The sequence below is a fragment of the Lacerta agilis genome, chromosome 3 (assembly GCF_009819535.1).
Source record: "Lacerta agilis isolate rLacAgi1 chromosome 3, rLacAgi1.pri, whole genome shotgun sequence".
Lineage (NCBI taxonomy): Eukaryota > Metazoa > Chordata > Lepidosauria > Squamata > Lacertidae > Lacerta > Lacerta agilis.
The window spans coordinates 80,345,054-80,360,976 of NC_046314.1; the positions used below are offsets into that span (position 1 = coordinate 80,345,054).

Below are 15,923 nucleotides of genomic sequence, written 5' to 3' on the forward strand. Positions count from 1 at the left end.
TGTGCCCTTGAGCTACACATTTGTTTTAAAAATGCTAAACAGCATTTAAAATATTACATAATATATTCATAAAACAATCATTAACAGATTAGACCCAGTTTCTGCATTGTTTTAAAAAGAATATTAGGTCACTAGTAGTTTAATAATAGTTGAGATAAAAATAGTTATTGTTTTAATACTTCATTTGATTACAGGCCACTGTATAACAATATATCATGATATATATTATGTAAATAGAATCATACAATAAAGCTATTATTTCTCTCTCTTTAAAATACTTCATTTTCAATATGCTTTCTCTGTTTTAGTCTTAAAAACTGAAGAATCTTGTTTCACCTAGCGTCATGCTGTGGAAGGAATTGATCATCACACTCTTTAATCATTCTGTCAATTCAAGCATTTCATCTTGCCAGACAGAACAGTTCCCCCTCTCCTCCTCACGTGTGCTGTTCTGGGGGCTTTCCTGGCCCTTCCAGAGCCAATTTCAGGAACTGCTCAAGGGCATGGGAGGGAAAGTCCTGTTGAGCAAGCAGATGTCCTTGTGCATGTCTTCTGCTGAGATTTGTTAGGTAAAGCCTGCCCTAAGCAACAGAACCCAGAGTTGGACATTGCAGATGCATTGCATGTTCAGACTCAGTTCTTGTGGAAATCTGTAAGACAATCAAACTGGTTGCATTCTCAGATAGAGTTGAGATGGAGCAAAACTTGATCTCCCAGACAGTAGGTCTACCAGAGACCATTTGGTCAAGTGCAGCCAATGTATGATTTAGAAACAATGTAATAGCTGAGTCTTCGCGAAGGCTTTTTTAAAAATCACAAACTGATGTGATATTGTGGAGAACGGAGGCCTGGAAAAATGAGAAAGAGAGAGAAACAAAAATTAACAATTTGTCCATTGCTAAGTAGGAACAAAGTTCGGTGAACTTCTTTCTATTCCTGAGGAAAGTGAAGGAGGGAATGTGTCACTTTCTTTTACTGTATGAGATGAACTAAGGGTCTTTGTTTTTTAAACTATTGTTGAACAAGATTTATATACCGTTTAATGAACAACAAATGCCTCTAAGCAGTTTTCAGTTTCCCTCTTAAAACATGTAAACAGAAACACCACATTCACTAGCAGCAGCTCGGAGCTCATGGCGGCTTCCAGATCAGCAAGACTTTTCTGAAACACTCATATGATTAAGCAACATCACAAGGCTGTTCTAGAAAGTCCTGCCAAGTTAGAAGCTGGCATGAGATCCTTGCCATTGTAAGCAAATACAGCACTTTTGTTTGCACAATGTTTTAGGAGAAAACAAAGTCATCCAACCACTTGTACAGTAAAATAAGTCAGTGGTGTCAAGGGTTGCCTCTCAATAAACTTAAAACTTCGCATGGCACCTTTGAAAAGTTCAGAAAATAGTTCTCCAGATTGCAGTGCGGAGAATGACTATGAAATTGTGGTGTACGTTTCATTCCAGCACTAACATAAAGACATTGCACCTTTCCTTGCCTCAAAGACTTAGGCTCTGTGAAAGATGGTGCCGATTTCCTATGCCCAACAATGCGTCTGCATATTGTCTGTATTGCATGTAGTATATGAACCTCGGTACTTCATGCCATATCCCCAAAAGGCACTTGACACATAACTGATTCCTGCATTGCAGGGAGTTGGACTAGATGACCCTCAGGTCAATTCTATGACCGCTTTCTAGCCCTTCCCCCCACTTACCCCCCGTAGATCATTCTTCCCCTTTGCATGAGGAGAAATCAAGGATAAGAGCTCCATTGTAACTCATTTATGCATAAGTTTTTCCTGTGATTTGTGAGCTGTGGTTATTGTCTTTGAGCTTTCACTGAGTTGTGAACAAGATATAGTTCCCAAACCTTGAATTGGCTTAGCAGCCCTTAATCTGTAATTCTACAATTACAGGGGTCAGTCCTGCACATTAGTCTGCTGAGTGGACTAATTCTCTAAAAGAGAATTAGTCCACCCAGCAGAATGGAGGATTTCAGTCATGGAGAGTGTTTGGCATGCTGAGGTACCGTTGTTTACAATGGGTCCTAAATGCACCAAACTTTGTTCTGCACTGCACCAATAATGTGTAGGGTGTGTGTGTGTGTGTGTGTGTGTGTGTGTGTGTGTTTGATATTTTATTTGTATATGTGTGCCTGTTCTGAGCTCCTAGTTATAAGAGGCATTCCTGCATCTAAGCATATTAAAATCAGGTGTGCATATGCAAGGATATGTTATTTTTAATCACAAGTCTACAAATAGATGTATGTTTGACTTTATGTACTACAGTATATGTATATCAATATATTTAGAAGATTTATCTTTACCTAATAAATTGTGATAAAAATACATTGTTTACAAGAGCTGCTGCTGAATGGAAAATGAACCAATTGCAAGGTGTTAATGCTTGCCCTTATTTTTAAACTATATATAAACACACACAGTTTGCTATGAAACATCATTTTTTCAAAGCAAAATTTCCCTACAAAATTGGGGAGACTCACATTAAAACCACATAATCACCCATTTAATTTTTAACCATTCTTTTAGGAATTAGTTTCACTTGATGACCGAGAAAAACCTGGTCAACCTCAGCTTTCTCCTGGGATTTCAACTATTAACCTGCATCCACAATTTCCAGGTAGCTCTTTTTGACTCCTCCTTTAATGGATGAGAATCCTTGCAAAGATGGCATGGAATAATTCCTTATGGTGTCTATATTCCTTTCATTTTTAGAATTTTATTTCTAATTTAATGTTCTGCATTTTTTTAAAAAAGGGCTTAATCTAGCAAAATTTTATTATCTTTACATGGACTTTTAAAACCCACTAGACAAGACTCTTTGGTGAAGTAAATAAGACCTAATGCAGATGTAACACTCAGGAGCATGCCAAGGACTCATGCATTCCACCTCATTCCATTCTTCCTTTGTGAATTCCCGTTCCTTACCCAGTTAGCATTTTTTAAGGTGCAGCTATAGCTCAATGATGTGCATGCAGAACATTCCAGATTCAATCCCTGGCATGTCCAGGTAGAGCTAGAAAAGACCCCTACCTAAATACTGAGCTGGATGTGCCATGGTCTCACTCAGTACAAGGCAGCTTCCAATTTTCCTGGCACTTTAGTCTGCATTGATGATATCCATGGTTAGCTATTAAACCACGCTTAGAAACAGGGTTGCAAGTTTCACTTCACTTACAGAATTGCCTGGTTGACTTGTTGGTTAAAAGGTAGTTTGCAAAGTCTGGTTACAGCTAACAATGGTTTGTTAACCATATTTAAGGCCAGTGCTGCCATAATTCTGCTGTACTACTGCAGGAAGTCGACACCCACGGCTGTGGGTATCAGGAGAGCCAGGCAGGGAGATGGAAATTCAGAATCTTAAAGCCTAGTCCCCATTCTGGTTCTTCTTCCAGCAACAGTGACCTCAGTTTCCCTCCCAATATGTATTTTGTGTCAGATAATGCTGTGTATAATGTCAGGTCAGTTAACAGTAAAACGGCAATGATATATGTCTTGATTGTGGGTGATGATTTGGCTTGCATTACTGGGCCTGGAAGAATGAGCCTGGAAGCAGCTGACCTCTCTCAGCTGTTCCATCCTGTTTTCTCAGTCCAACACCAATACAGGATTGAGGGTTTGGTCATGTTGGTTGTTGTCTTTTGCTGTAGTCCCTAAGGATTCCATCTCATACTCCCACAATCCCTGGATTATTTCAAATTTGTGTTGGACAATCAGGACCTCAGCATCAATGCAAAGGTTTGGTTTTAATGTTTTCAATGTGGCATAAAGATTGTAATTTCTCCTTGTTTGGGTCAGATCATTTCCTGATGCAGTTTAGGCTTGCAATGGCTTTTCTTCTCTGCATGATCAGTGGATATGTTAGAACGGTGATGGAATAGTTCGCAGAGCATCAATAGTTCCCCCATACTCTTGCCTGTTGAGCAGACCCTGTTACTCTTTGGTTTGCCAGCTCCACTTACTAGTTATGGAAATGGCTTGGAAGAAAGTGGCAGGAAACATATTATGAAATACAGGCAACAATCTATCTTCAAGCCTACTCTGTGATGGTAAAGGCAGCAAAGAAACAATACAGCTAACTCACAACTTACACACATTTAACTTGTGTACATTCAGCTTTACACGCTTGCGGGGGGGGGGGTTTAAAAAGGGGGCAGACTTAGCAATCCCACCTACCAAAATGTGTTTTGACTATAAATGATTTTTGCCATGCATAGTGCAAATGCGACAATAAATGCCTCCTTGATAGAATGGAATGTTCTGGAATGACATCACTCTCTTAGATACTGAGTTACAAAAAGATGACTGTTCCTACAGACCTATGGAACAGCCACATGTTTTCTGTACAGTGTTCATGCTAGTAACAGAACATTATCATATCCCATGACTTTCAGTTGGTATTTGTAAGACAGTTTTCACTGCATAAGGCAGCTACTGCCCACTTTCAAACTGTTGTGAATGGTTTAAAGAAAAGAATAAAGTGGGACCACCACATGAGAATTGTTTGAGTCAGAATTCTGGACATTAGTCTGGGAGATACAGATCAGATGAGGCCACTTTGGATTTGGACTCATCCAGTTCCTCCCTCAACACTGCTCACTTCTGCTTGCTTTAATTTGGATGCCACTGATTCTGCCTTCAAACAATGAATGTGCACAGGGAACCTTGTTGCCCAGCTTTGTTGAGTGAATATTAGTTGTTACACCCCAAGGCCATGTAAAAGGTGCTTAGTGGGGTGTGGCCGACGGTCTCCTTATTTCTTGACTCCCTTGGCTCATAACATATAGCAGGTGAGGGTTCATCAGCTGGGTACAAGAACATGCTTCCTTGTGAGAGAGAAAGGTTGTGAGACCCATCAATTTCCCCTTCCTGGTCAATATGTTTGAGTTGGTGGTTACTATACAAATCTAGATCTGGATGCATTTCAGTTTGGTGCCAGCCCCTGGTGCGACCGCACTGCTTGCACTGTCCTGCTGTAAATCTGCCCCTGCTTGGGACATGGGTACCTAAAGGGGCGTCCTTTTCTCAAATAGGAATTGAAATAATCATTAGAGTATCTTCTTAGGTCTTTCCATCTGCTGAACTCAGGTGGATTGCAACCAATGGAAGGAATGTTTCTGCTGTTTTTGGAATGCAGTCCCTGGGAAGGCTCAATAGTGGCTTTTCCTAAACCTTTCCAATGCTAGGCAAAGACCTTTCTCTTCTTCCAGGCCTTGTTAAACATTAGCTGAACTTGATTCTACCTAGCTCCAGGGATGCTTCTGTGCTTTATTACTTTTTATTTTGGGGGGCTGTGTATTTTTGTTGTGTTACGTTGTTTTGGTGCTCTTTCATTGATTTTATTTTTTTATTAGCTTGCATGAGAGTGTGCTACTGAAAGGAGATTATATATATATATATATTTCCATCCAAACATCCAAGGAAGGGAGGGGGTAATTTGCTCTGGCAAAGGGGAGGAGGAGCATGCAATCCCATGCCATGCTCCTGATCGCCTTACAATTGTTACATCTGCACTGTTATCTCTTCTATCATTATGCCTGAAGCAGGCTTAAGAAGGGAAATGACTGCAAAACTGTTCACTGTGGTGCAACACAGTGTGATAAAGTACTCTCTACTTAGCCAGTGAGCAATGAACCCGTGAAACCCATGAAGCTTTGGATTGCTAATGAGTCTACTGAACGCAATGGAGGTTGTACAGCAGCTGTGCTTGGTTAATTGTGCCCATGAATTTTTATGCGCAAAAAAATTATGGAGGGGCATATGTTGAAGTGTAAGAGAAATAGATTTAATTGAAATGGAGAATGATTTGGAAGTCCTTTTCATCTTCCTGAATGTGGTAGACACTTAGCTTAGGCACCAAAAAGTGAATTGAAGTGGGAACAAATTTTCCGAAAGTGGTCCCAAAATCCCTCGTGTATTTCAAACATCTCATTCAGTGATGCTTAGACAGTGAAGTTTCGTCACTATACTTGCTTTATTAGTTTTACACGGTTCCAGATTTCTTTCACATGCACCAGAGTAACAAATAGGTCAGACTGTTAGTCAGTGTTCAAAATAAGAAATTATTTTGAGTAATTTAGCAGATGTTCATGTGTTTGCTGCTTGGTAAGACTAAAGCATATAACAGTATTGTACATCTCCTTATAACAACACATGCACTCTGGGCATGTTTTGTGGGAGCAAAACACACTAGCAACTAGAGGAAGATGTGCACTTTCTTCAAAATTCAGGATTTTAGAAGATACACAGTGGGTGTCTGTAACATGCACCACCTAGAAACATATAAAGAGACCCTACTACAGTTTTCCATTAATGATTAGTTCATTGAGCCATGCACGTATTTTAAAACTTGCCTTCCTCATATGTAAATAATTTTCTCTTTTCTTTTGCACAGTAGTAGTTGAAAAAACATCTCCTCCTGTGCCTGTAGAAGTTGGCCCTGATGTGTCTACTTCAAGTGCTAGTCAAGTAATAGCACCGACTCAAGTTACAGGTATGATGAATGCTTTCCCCACAAAAAATGGCTGGAGGGACAAATGGGTGCATACTCCCAAAATAACTAAGGGCTATTGCAGCATCAAACAGGAAGAATAGAGCAGCAGAACACAGGAAAATTCAGGGCCAAAAATGTTCAGTTTAAGAGAGTGGAATCGTATGTTAAGTGGTTTATTTTCAGCAAGTCTGGTCATATGGACAGCATGCAGTTCACAGTTGACTTACGTTGTGTATATAAAATAGAGGAGTCTGAAGGATTCCAGCCACCTGCTTCCTGCATTCCCCCAGTTAGAGTGTATTTGCAGGTTTGCACACCATGGTTCAACTGCATTTTTTCTGTATGCATGTGGGGACAGTTTCTGGTCAGCTCCACATACAGGCACATTACATTTCAGGACATACTTTATGCAAATATGCCTCCCCAAAGCTCTTAAAATGCCTTTTTCTATAAGCGGTGCATTAATGCATAGTTCCCCTTAAAAGCATATGAAAAGACACAGACAGGACATGGTGAGCGATTTTGTGAAATTACCCATATTCCATAATAAAAACTTGAGAAAATCGCATTGATTTCTATAGGTGCCTAATGAAAATAATAATTTGGGGATCGTTTCCAGAATCTGATCTAGAAATGGGTTGTGTGTGGAAGTCATTCTTTGAGAAACATACTCCCTCAGCTTTTGTAGGGCCAGGGTCCCACCTTTCCAGGCTAGGTGGGAAAAGCCGAGCAGGGAGCAGGTTTCCAGGATTCACCTCCAAGAGATTGGGAGTTTTATTTAAAATTCCTTTCCTAATGACCCCTAGCGTGGAATTTGCCTTTTTCACAGCTATTGCACCCTGAGTCAACATCTTCATTGACTCCAAGGTCTTGTTCCTTATCCTCCACCACCTGTTCAGGCCCCATGAGCATGTATGTGAAATTAAGATTCTCCTCCTGCCCCAGTATGCATCATTTTACACTTGTTTACATTGAATTGCATTTGACATTTTACTGCCAATTCACTAAATTTGGAGAGGCCCTTTTGGAGTTCTTCAGAACCCTTTTTTTTGTTTGTTTCAACAACCCTGAACAACTTGTTATCATATTATCACCATGGTCATCTTATTGCTCACTCCTAGGCCTAGGTTATTTATGAACAAGTTAAAAAGTACAGTTTCCAATACTGGTCCTTGGAGGGCTCCACTTTCTACCTTCCTTTCTCACAGAACTGTCCGTTTATTCCTACCTCCTGCTTCCTGAAACTTAACCATTTCCTGATCCACAAGAGAACCACACCTCTTTTTCTATGATTGCTACATTTATTCAGGAATTCTGTCATAGTTCTGTGTTTAAAAGTCACAAATGTTAAGTTTTCTACCCCTAGTGCACTTGTTTTTAAGGAGTGGCATGCAATACAGCCATGTAGCATAGCATCTTATTAATGTCTCTCTTCCAGAGCATCTGTGAGGAAAATTTTGATCAACCCTTTCCAGCGGATCAAAGAATTTCAACAGTAGTGATGATATTTCTGTATTCTCTAGGCTCTGGAACTTTTTTTTAATACTCTGGCTTCAATTTATCTTTGCAAAGGGTTTTTATTAGTTAAGTACTACCAGCTGTGTAGTTTGCTATAAACTTAGTGATATATTCCAGCATACCCTGCAATTTCTAAATTCAATGTTTATCTCCATCTCTCTGAATGTTCTATATTTGTTGAATCTTTGCAACATCCATCAGTATTCCATTTGAGGTCAAGTTCGCCTAATAAACAGTTGCTTTCTTTTTTTAAAAAAAAATGTATATGCTATTAATAGATTACATTGTTAGCTAGCACATTAAGCTATGTGCTTGCTGGGTGATCCTTTGGGCCAAATAAGAGAATTCATTTTAGGACAGATGAGATAAATGACAGGTGCTATTCTGTGTATCAGTAAAATGTCTGTAGTAAAAGTAAATGATTAATAATAATAATAATAGACTGCAGATCCCACTATTTCATATTCTGTGATAGTTGTCTGGGCAAATTGTATAATCAGTATTCATTTCAGTACCATAACTTCTCTCAGCATCTAGGACTGTGCATTTTAATATGAAGCCACTTTCAGTATTGAATAGGTTCCAGAAGGCAATTTTTGGAGGCAGACATTGTACAGATAATGTAAAGGATGGAACTTCCTATGCCCTTGGTTATCTACCTAAATGCTGTGGTGCATATTAAAAATGTTTCTACAGTGTGCGCATTATTAGCAAACATTGCATATCCTTTTGCCTTAATTACTGGGCCTGGCGTCAGGCAAATTAAGGGGGTTCAGTCCCCAACCTCCACAGATCTTTTTACTGCTTTTGCTATAGAGTTGATAAGGATGGAGTTCTAAACCACAAAGTCAGCGTGGATAAAGTTGCTTGGTGTCCCAGAATCTACCATAGTGGCTGCGTGGAAATAACTGCCAACATAAAGATGGAGCTTTATTGAGATACTTCTTGTGCTTCCATTTCTTAATCACAAATCACACTGCAGCAGGGAAGTTTGACTTCCTAGTGTCTAAACCATTGGTTGGTTGTGCAAGCAGACACAAGCAAAGTGTTCTCAGGCTTGAGTAGACAAAGTCCCTGCTGGTGTCACTGGTTCTTTTCTTTCAAGGTGAGTCAGGGCTGACTCCCCTTAACTGGATGAGTTCTGCTTCAGCTTTCAGGAGTTGTGGAGTAACTATTGCCTAAAGAATAGCCTGTGGATGAAGTCAAGCTTGCCCCTGGAAGCATCTGGACCAGCACCATTAGGAACTTTTAATTAAAAGGCTTAGGTTGATAAAACTTGGGGGAGAATGTGTGTGGCTTTTTAACATGGGGCAACTCATCCAGAATGTCAACCCTTAAGCCCTGAAGGTTTGGCACGCTCCAGTCTTAACCCTGAGATGAGAAGGTGGAAGATGCTTACAATACGTGCATCGACATTTGACATAACTACCAGGAGTTTCTTTTCTTCTATAAAGATTAAAACCATGCTTCAGTTCACTTACAAATTCAACATAACTATTACAAAGAAGAAAACAGTGTACACAGCACATCTTGACCCATTCACTGAGGAGATCCTTGAGCTGCAGTTTCATATGGATCTAACATTGAGTTAGGAAGTTAAGAGGCCATCCTGGGTCTCTATCAAACATTTCTTGCATGTTTACAGGCCAGTTCCTTTCACTTGATTTCCAGATGCATTAGGGTAGTATGTAAATATAGGGAACGGAAGGGCAAGCTTTTGTAGGGGGTATGTCAGGCTGTTTATTTTAAGTATTGATTCATAGAAAATATGTACTGGCTTCTTGCTCTACAGCCACTATTGAGCCACTGGGTTGGATAACAAGCGGCTGGAATAATAATTTTATTATTTGTACCCCACCCATCTGACTCAGTTGCCCCAGCCACTCAGAATGGTTTTTCTTCCTTTTTAAATTGAGAATAGTAGTGGACTTGTGCAAATGTTTTAAATGGCCTGCTCCAGGTATGTTTGTCTTTCTATTTAGAAATCAATGAGTGCACAGTGAACCCAGATATTTGTGGAGCAGGACATTGTGTTAATTTGCCTGTGGGATACACCTGTTTCTGCAATGATGGATACAAGCTTAACGATCAACAAACAAAATGTTCTGGTATGAGAAATTTTCTTTGCCTTTGCTAAACTGATCAGTGAGTGAAGGATTTGAAGAAATGTAACCTGTCATTTGTAGGAAACAACTATGGTAAATAAGAATGGCTTCTTCTCCTTTTGGCCCTTAATCTTGGTCAAAATACATTTTTTTAAAAAAGATCTCCCTTGTTCTCATAGAACTTTGGAGCTCTTTTGTACCAGGTATGAGGAAATGGGGCCCTTCCGAGGTTGTTGGACTACAGCTGCCATTATCCCTGATGATTGGTCACACTGACTGGAGCTGATGGGAGTCCAAAAACATAGAATCATATAATTGTAGAGTTGGAAGGGACTTCAAGGGTCATTTACTCCAACCCCCTGCAATGCAGGGGTCTTAACTAAAGTATATGTGACAGGTGCCATCCAACCACTGATTAAAAACCTGCAAGGAAGAAGAGTCGACGAGTGCACACTTCTTGAGGGAGACCATTCTACTGTTGAACAGATCTCCTTTCTTGTAACTAAAAGCTATTGATTTGGGTCTAAGCCTCTAAAGCAGGAGAAAACAAGCTTGTTTCCTCTTCTATGTGACAGCCCTTGATATATTTGAAGATGGCTCTTCTCACTGTCAAAGCTAAACGTACCCAACTCTCTCAACTGTTCCTCATAAGGCTTGGTCACCTTAGTCTCCTTCTTCTGCACATGCCCCAACTTGTCAATATCCTTATTAAATTGTGGCACCCCAAACTTGACACTGTACTTTAGATGTCGTCTGACCAAGGCAGCATAGAGTGGTACTATTACTTGCCTTGATCAGGACACTATACTTTGGTTGATGCAGCCCAGAAGTCACATGGTCCCCATCCCTGAACTGTACACTACCTAACTGTATCTTGGCACACAACCTAAATTATCCTGCATGCACAAAGGATGGCACTTGTAAATGAGGAACTGAGGTGCTTCAAGGAGTCTTTATATTTTACCTCCTCCTAGACCATGCTTTGGAATCCTAACAAGAGTGCATGAAATTTTATGATAGGTATTGCAAGGAACTGAATGTCTGCTAGGCTTCTTTATATTGCCCCATTTTAAAACTGTGTAAAGAGTAGCGCCCTTCACTAGCCCTGGTTCTGAGAGGTTCCAGAATCTGCTGGCATATAGTATTTCACTCCCATATACATAAAGTTCTTTCTGAAAGAACACTTACAAGTAAGTATAGTTCCTTCCTTCAAGGAAAAGTAATACTCTGAAAGTTGGTATAAAGTAATACTCTGAAACTTTAAGCCAATAAGTCTGCTTTTTTAATCAGAATTTTATACCAAATCTTTATTGTTCACCTCCGTGGAAACAAATCTGTCTGTACTAATAGAGTCTGTCTTTCATTTTAGTGTCTTGTGTACATTGGGCGAAATGAAGTGATGGTCATGATGGAGTACTACTTTTTCAATCTTCGTTTTTATTTCTTTAACAGATATTAATGAATGTACTCAGGCTCCCCATCTCTGCTCCCTTGGGCGTTGTGAAAATACAGAAGGAAGCTTCCTATGCATTTGCCAGGCAGGGTTCATGGCCAGTGAACAAGGAACAGACTGTGTTGGTAACTACTGTGCTTTATGAAACAAGCTCTTAATACTTTGGGCTAATAGCTAAGAGTTGGAGTTTGAAATCCATTGAGGTCATTGGAAAACTACTTACATTGATTTACACAAGCCCTGGACTGGGTGCTTAATGCTTAGGTTGCTCTTTTTGTTCATAGAGTATTTCTTAATAAAAATTGACCACCATTACAGAGGGCAAGTCATTACTCATTCTGTCTTCCTAAAATTATTTATTTGTGCAGTTATACTTCCTTGAAAATATAATGTTGCTGTAAGAGCTGAAGTCGTAAAATATGTTTGGAGGATAGGTTTTTCTCTTTCTCTCCCATACATGAGAATAGATTTCACATAGATCGTTAGCAACCAAAACAGCTCTGTAATTGGTCCCTCTCAAATGTGAATACCATTTCTAAGTGACACTAAAGAAGGTCTATCAAATGTTAACGTAGGACCATTTTGAACATTCATGGTATCATTTATGTGATTTGCTGTGACTGTTCCTGGAGATACACTTACATGGAGAACTTTTATCAAGTTTGTATCCACAGATTACATGGGTAGCAGTCTATGGCTGCTATTCAGGAACTCAGTGTACAGGCCTACTGCTTTTCAAACCATAGCAACCAGCCATCTGAGTTTAGTTTATATTATGGCTGATGGTTGGGGATGATGGGATTTGTAGTCCAGCAACATCTGGAGGCTGCCATGTTGCCTATCCTGCTGTAGACAGTACTGAGCTAGTAGTTTCACTTGGTACAAGGCAGCTTCCTATGTTCCATAGAGCATTTTTAGAGGTATTGTAGCAGGTCACCCAAATACAAAGTCTCTGCTGGAAGGTGGCTGGACAAATATCCCTCTTACATGATCAGGACCATGACTGAAGGACAGCAAATGTTAGTAAGCAAATAAACTCATGGACTTCAGTCCTAGTAACACCTGTAATTACTAAACCAAGAATATTGACATTACAGGTTGTAGTTGTTGCAACTAAGATCCGTGAGCTCCCCAGCTAATAGTCTATTTATTTATGCAAGTAAGCAGCCAGTCTTGTGAGTGATAAAATTAACAATTTACATGGCCCTAAGAATAAGAATTATGGGCAGATTCAACTAACCCAGTGCACTAACAGAAGCTAGTGCAAGGATTCCACTAGTGCAACAGGACTTTCTGGAGAGTTGGGAGCACCCTTACAATAGTGTGCAAGGGTAAGAGAAAGGAGATAATTGCAGCTGACAACTAGGAATGCTTGCACTGATTGAACAATCATATTGGAATGATGTTGACTTTCATCCTCTGTAAATGTGTGTATTCTTAAAAAAAAAAAGGAAGACTAGTGTATTTACAGTATTAAACTTTTGTATTCATTTTGGTTTCTAGATGTTGATGAATGTTCTGGATCTCACACCTGTGGGGAAGGACGCTGTATAAATACCATTGGTTCATACATATGTGCTTGTGACACTGGATTCCGTATGAACAGGAGAGGCCAGTGTGAAGGTAGGTTGTCGCTCCAAAATGTTGGAATAATCATCCACAGACATTATTATTAGTTTCCTTAATCCTTTTGGAAATGCCATCTGAGGAAGTTGTGCCATAATTTGTGAAAATTATTAAAATTAAAGTTGGAAACCTCACTATCTTCTGTAAATTTGTTCTGTTGAAATTATTTATAAAAATTGCCATTGACCAGTGTTTTTCAACCTTTTTTGGGCAAAGGCACACTTGTTTCATGAAAAAAATCACGAGGCACACCACCATTAGAAAATGTTAAAAAAATTTAACTCTGTGCCTATATTGACTATATATAAAGTAATTCTATTGAATAGGAATCAAATAAACAATTTTTTCCCATGGCACACCAGGCAACATCTCGCGGCACACTAGTGTGCCGCGGAACAGTGGTTGAAAAACACTGCCATTGACAATGAAGTTCATCACTTCACTTGTTACAAAGGAATCCACTTGTGGTTTGGAATAAAATATTGGCAAAAATCCACTGTTTTATAGAACAAAACATCCCAGCACGTCTAACTTACAAAGCATGTGAAGTTAGGTTTTGGCCTGAATATCCCCTTGAGTTAAAAAAGAAAAACCAACATAAATTCATTCATAAATTAAAATAATATTTAGTTACTCCTACTTAATCATCAGTGTCTTTGTTTTCATACCTGTCACCTTCGATCAGACTATGCCTTTTTTAAACTAGCATATTCTTCTGCAGTCTCTCAGCTCCAGCTTTTGATAGTATAAGAATTACTGGGTTTATGTTCATTTTTAAAAAATTAAAAGGCGGCTTTAGATATAGATTTTGCAATTTGGTGCTCATAGGTGTCAAGGGTGTGAAAATTTCCTTTATGTTCATTACTACAGCAAACTATGTGGATAGTTTAGATTACATTTCAAGAAGCTGTGTAAGATAGGTGCAAGGCACCATTCGTAATTTTAGATTTCTATGTATTTTTATATAGCTTATTCCAGACATATGTTTTAATTTTCACATTGATAATTTATTATACATCTAAGTTTTCATTGGCATTATTTAAAAAAATAAAATCTGTATACCAGGGATCTTTCAAAACCCAAAAATTGTCATATCCTTAACTCTGTGGTTGCTTATATAAATATTAAATTTGTTTTGATAGGGTGGTTTTAAATGTTTAGATTTTAGCTTCAAAACGAAACCCGTTTACCCAGTGGAACATGTTTCCAAATAAATAAGCTTAGGATCTTTGCCTACGTTAGCAAGGTAATTTTAAAATATGTCTAATCATTAGTTGAAATATATCAGGTGTGTGTTTATTTCCTGATTTTTTTACCTCTTGTCCTCCTTTCCAAGGAGTTCATAGCAGTGTTTTTAATTTCACAACAGCCCTGTAAGGTAGCTTTCCAAACTTTTCATGTTGGTGACATGCTTTTTAGACATGCATCATTTTGTGACACAGTAATTCAGTTTTGCCAGCAAACCGGAAGTTAAACTAGCCCCTTTCCAGCACCGGGAGGAGAACAGGGAGTGTTTGCACGACACACCTACACACTGCACAAATTAATGTGTCATGGCACACAGTTTGGAAAGCTCTTCTTTAAGGTACCGGTATGTTAGGCTAAGAGACAGGGAGTTGCCTAAGACCACCTAGTAAGCATCATAGGTGAATGGAGATTTAACCTTAGGCATCATTTAACCAAGCACAGCATTCTAGCACATCGTGTACGTCAATGATTCCATTCAGATCTGCATCTTCAGGACAGTAGCACCCAATGCTCAAAATATACCATCCCAAATTCTATTATAGCATTAAGATTCCCTTGCTCTTTATGGATTATTAAAATCTTAAACTTCGTTTGTTTTCTTTTTAAAGATATTGATGAATGCACAATTCCACACACTTGTTCAGATGCAGAGTGCATTAACAGTCCTGGTTCTTACCAATGTGTCCCTTGCAGAGATGGATTCAGAGGCTGGAATGGGAAATGCTATGGTAAATGCCTTGTTGAAAATGTTTTCTATTGTAAATATTGTTGCAGGTATTCTAGGCTTTTTCAGTGTCATGTTCTTGGGCAAGAATGTTAACTTCCCTTGGCAACTGTGATATGTAGACTTAGTATTTGATAGATAAAGAATAATTAGAGTGACTGTGACTCACATCACGACTAGATTTTACTGGAAGTATATGGCTGCTGCTAAAACCAGCAGCCCAGTATCTCCTCCTCTATCGTGATAATGAAATTACCTGCCACAACAAGACATTTTATTTGTTTATTTCTTAAATTTCTCTCCTGTCCTTCCTTCCAAAGAAGCCCAGAGCAGCAACTATCAAAGTGTTAAAACAATACAATTTAAAATGAAATGAAAAAAATATATTTAAAACCATCTAAAAACATTTAGAACATTTAAAGGAATTGCGTGCACTCACATTTGCTAATTTCAAGCTTGCCATGAGCAGTACCTCTCAGGAATCAAATGCCTTGTTAAACAGGAATGTTTTTTAAATTTATCCCAAAAGTCAGTTATGAGGGAGGGCATTCCACAAACAGAGAACCATCTTTGAGAAGGCCCTGCCTTGGGTCAACATGTGATATGATGCTACCATGTTCTGAGTTTCCCTGTTCAACTTCCTTGGTGTGCAGTTTCAGCAATCCAGGCATTCATCTTGCTTCACTTTACAGAAGAGAGGAGGTAACCTGGGGCTCTAAAAACATCTAGCTTTGGCATCA

The 15,923-nt window shown here is 39.0% G+C and overlaps 1 protein-coding gene across 10 annotated transcripts in view; it reads left to right on the forward strand.

The window, feature by feature from the left end:
- Window positions 1-15,923, forward strand: part of LTBP1 (latent transforming growth factor beta binding protein 1) — a 175,142-nt gene that overhangs the window by 111,430 nt on the left and 47,789 nt on the right. For 4 of the 10 annotated variants that reach the window (XM_033144488.1, XM_033144493.1, XM_033144491.1 and 1 more), the window contains 6 exons: window positions 2,546-2,636; window positions 6,411-6,509; window positions 10,010-10,135; window positions 11,585-11,710; window positions 13,089-13,208; window positions 15,068-15,187. In XM_033144488.1, coding sequence (XP_033000379.1) covers window positions 2,546-2,636; window positions 6,411-6,509; window positions 10,010-10,135; window positions 11,585-11,710; window positions 13,089-13,208; window positions 15,068-15,187 — 682 coding nt within the window. The remainder of the gene's footprint in view (window positions 1-2,545; window positions 2,637-6,410; window positions 6,510-10,009; window positions 10,136-11,584; window positions 11,711-13,088; window positions 13,209-15,067; window positions 15,188-15,923) is intronic. The other 6 variants (XM_033144486.1, XM_033144489.1, XM_033144494.1 and 3 more) reach the window with 2 other exon arrangements.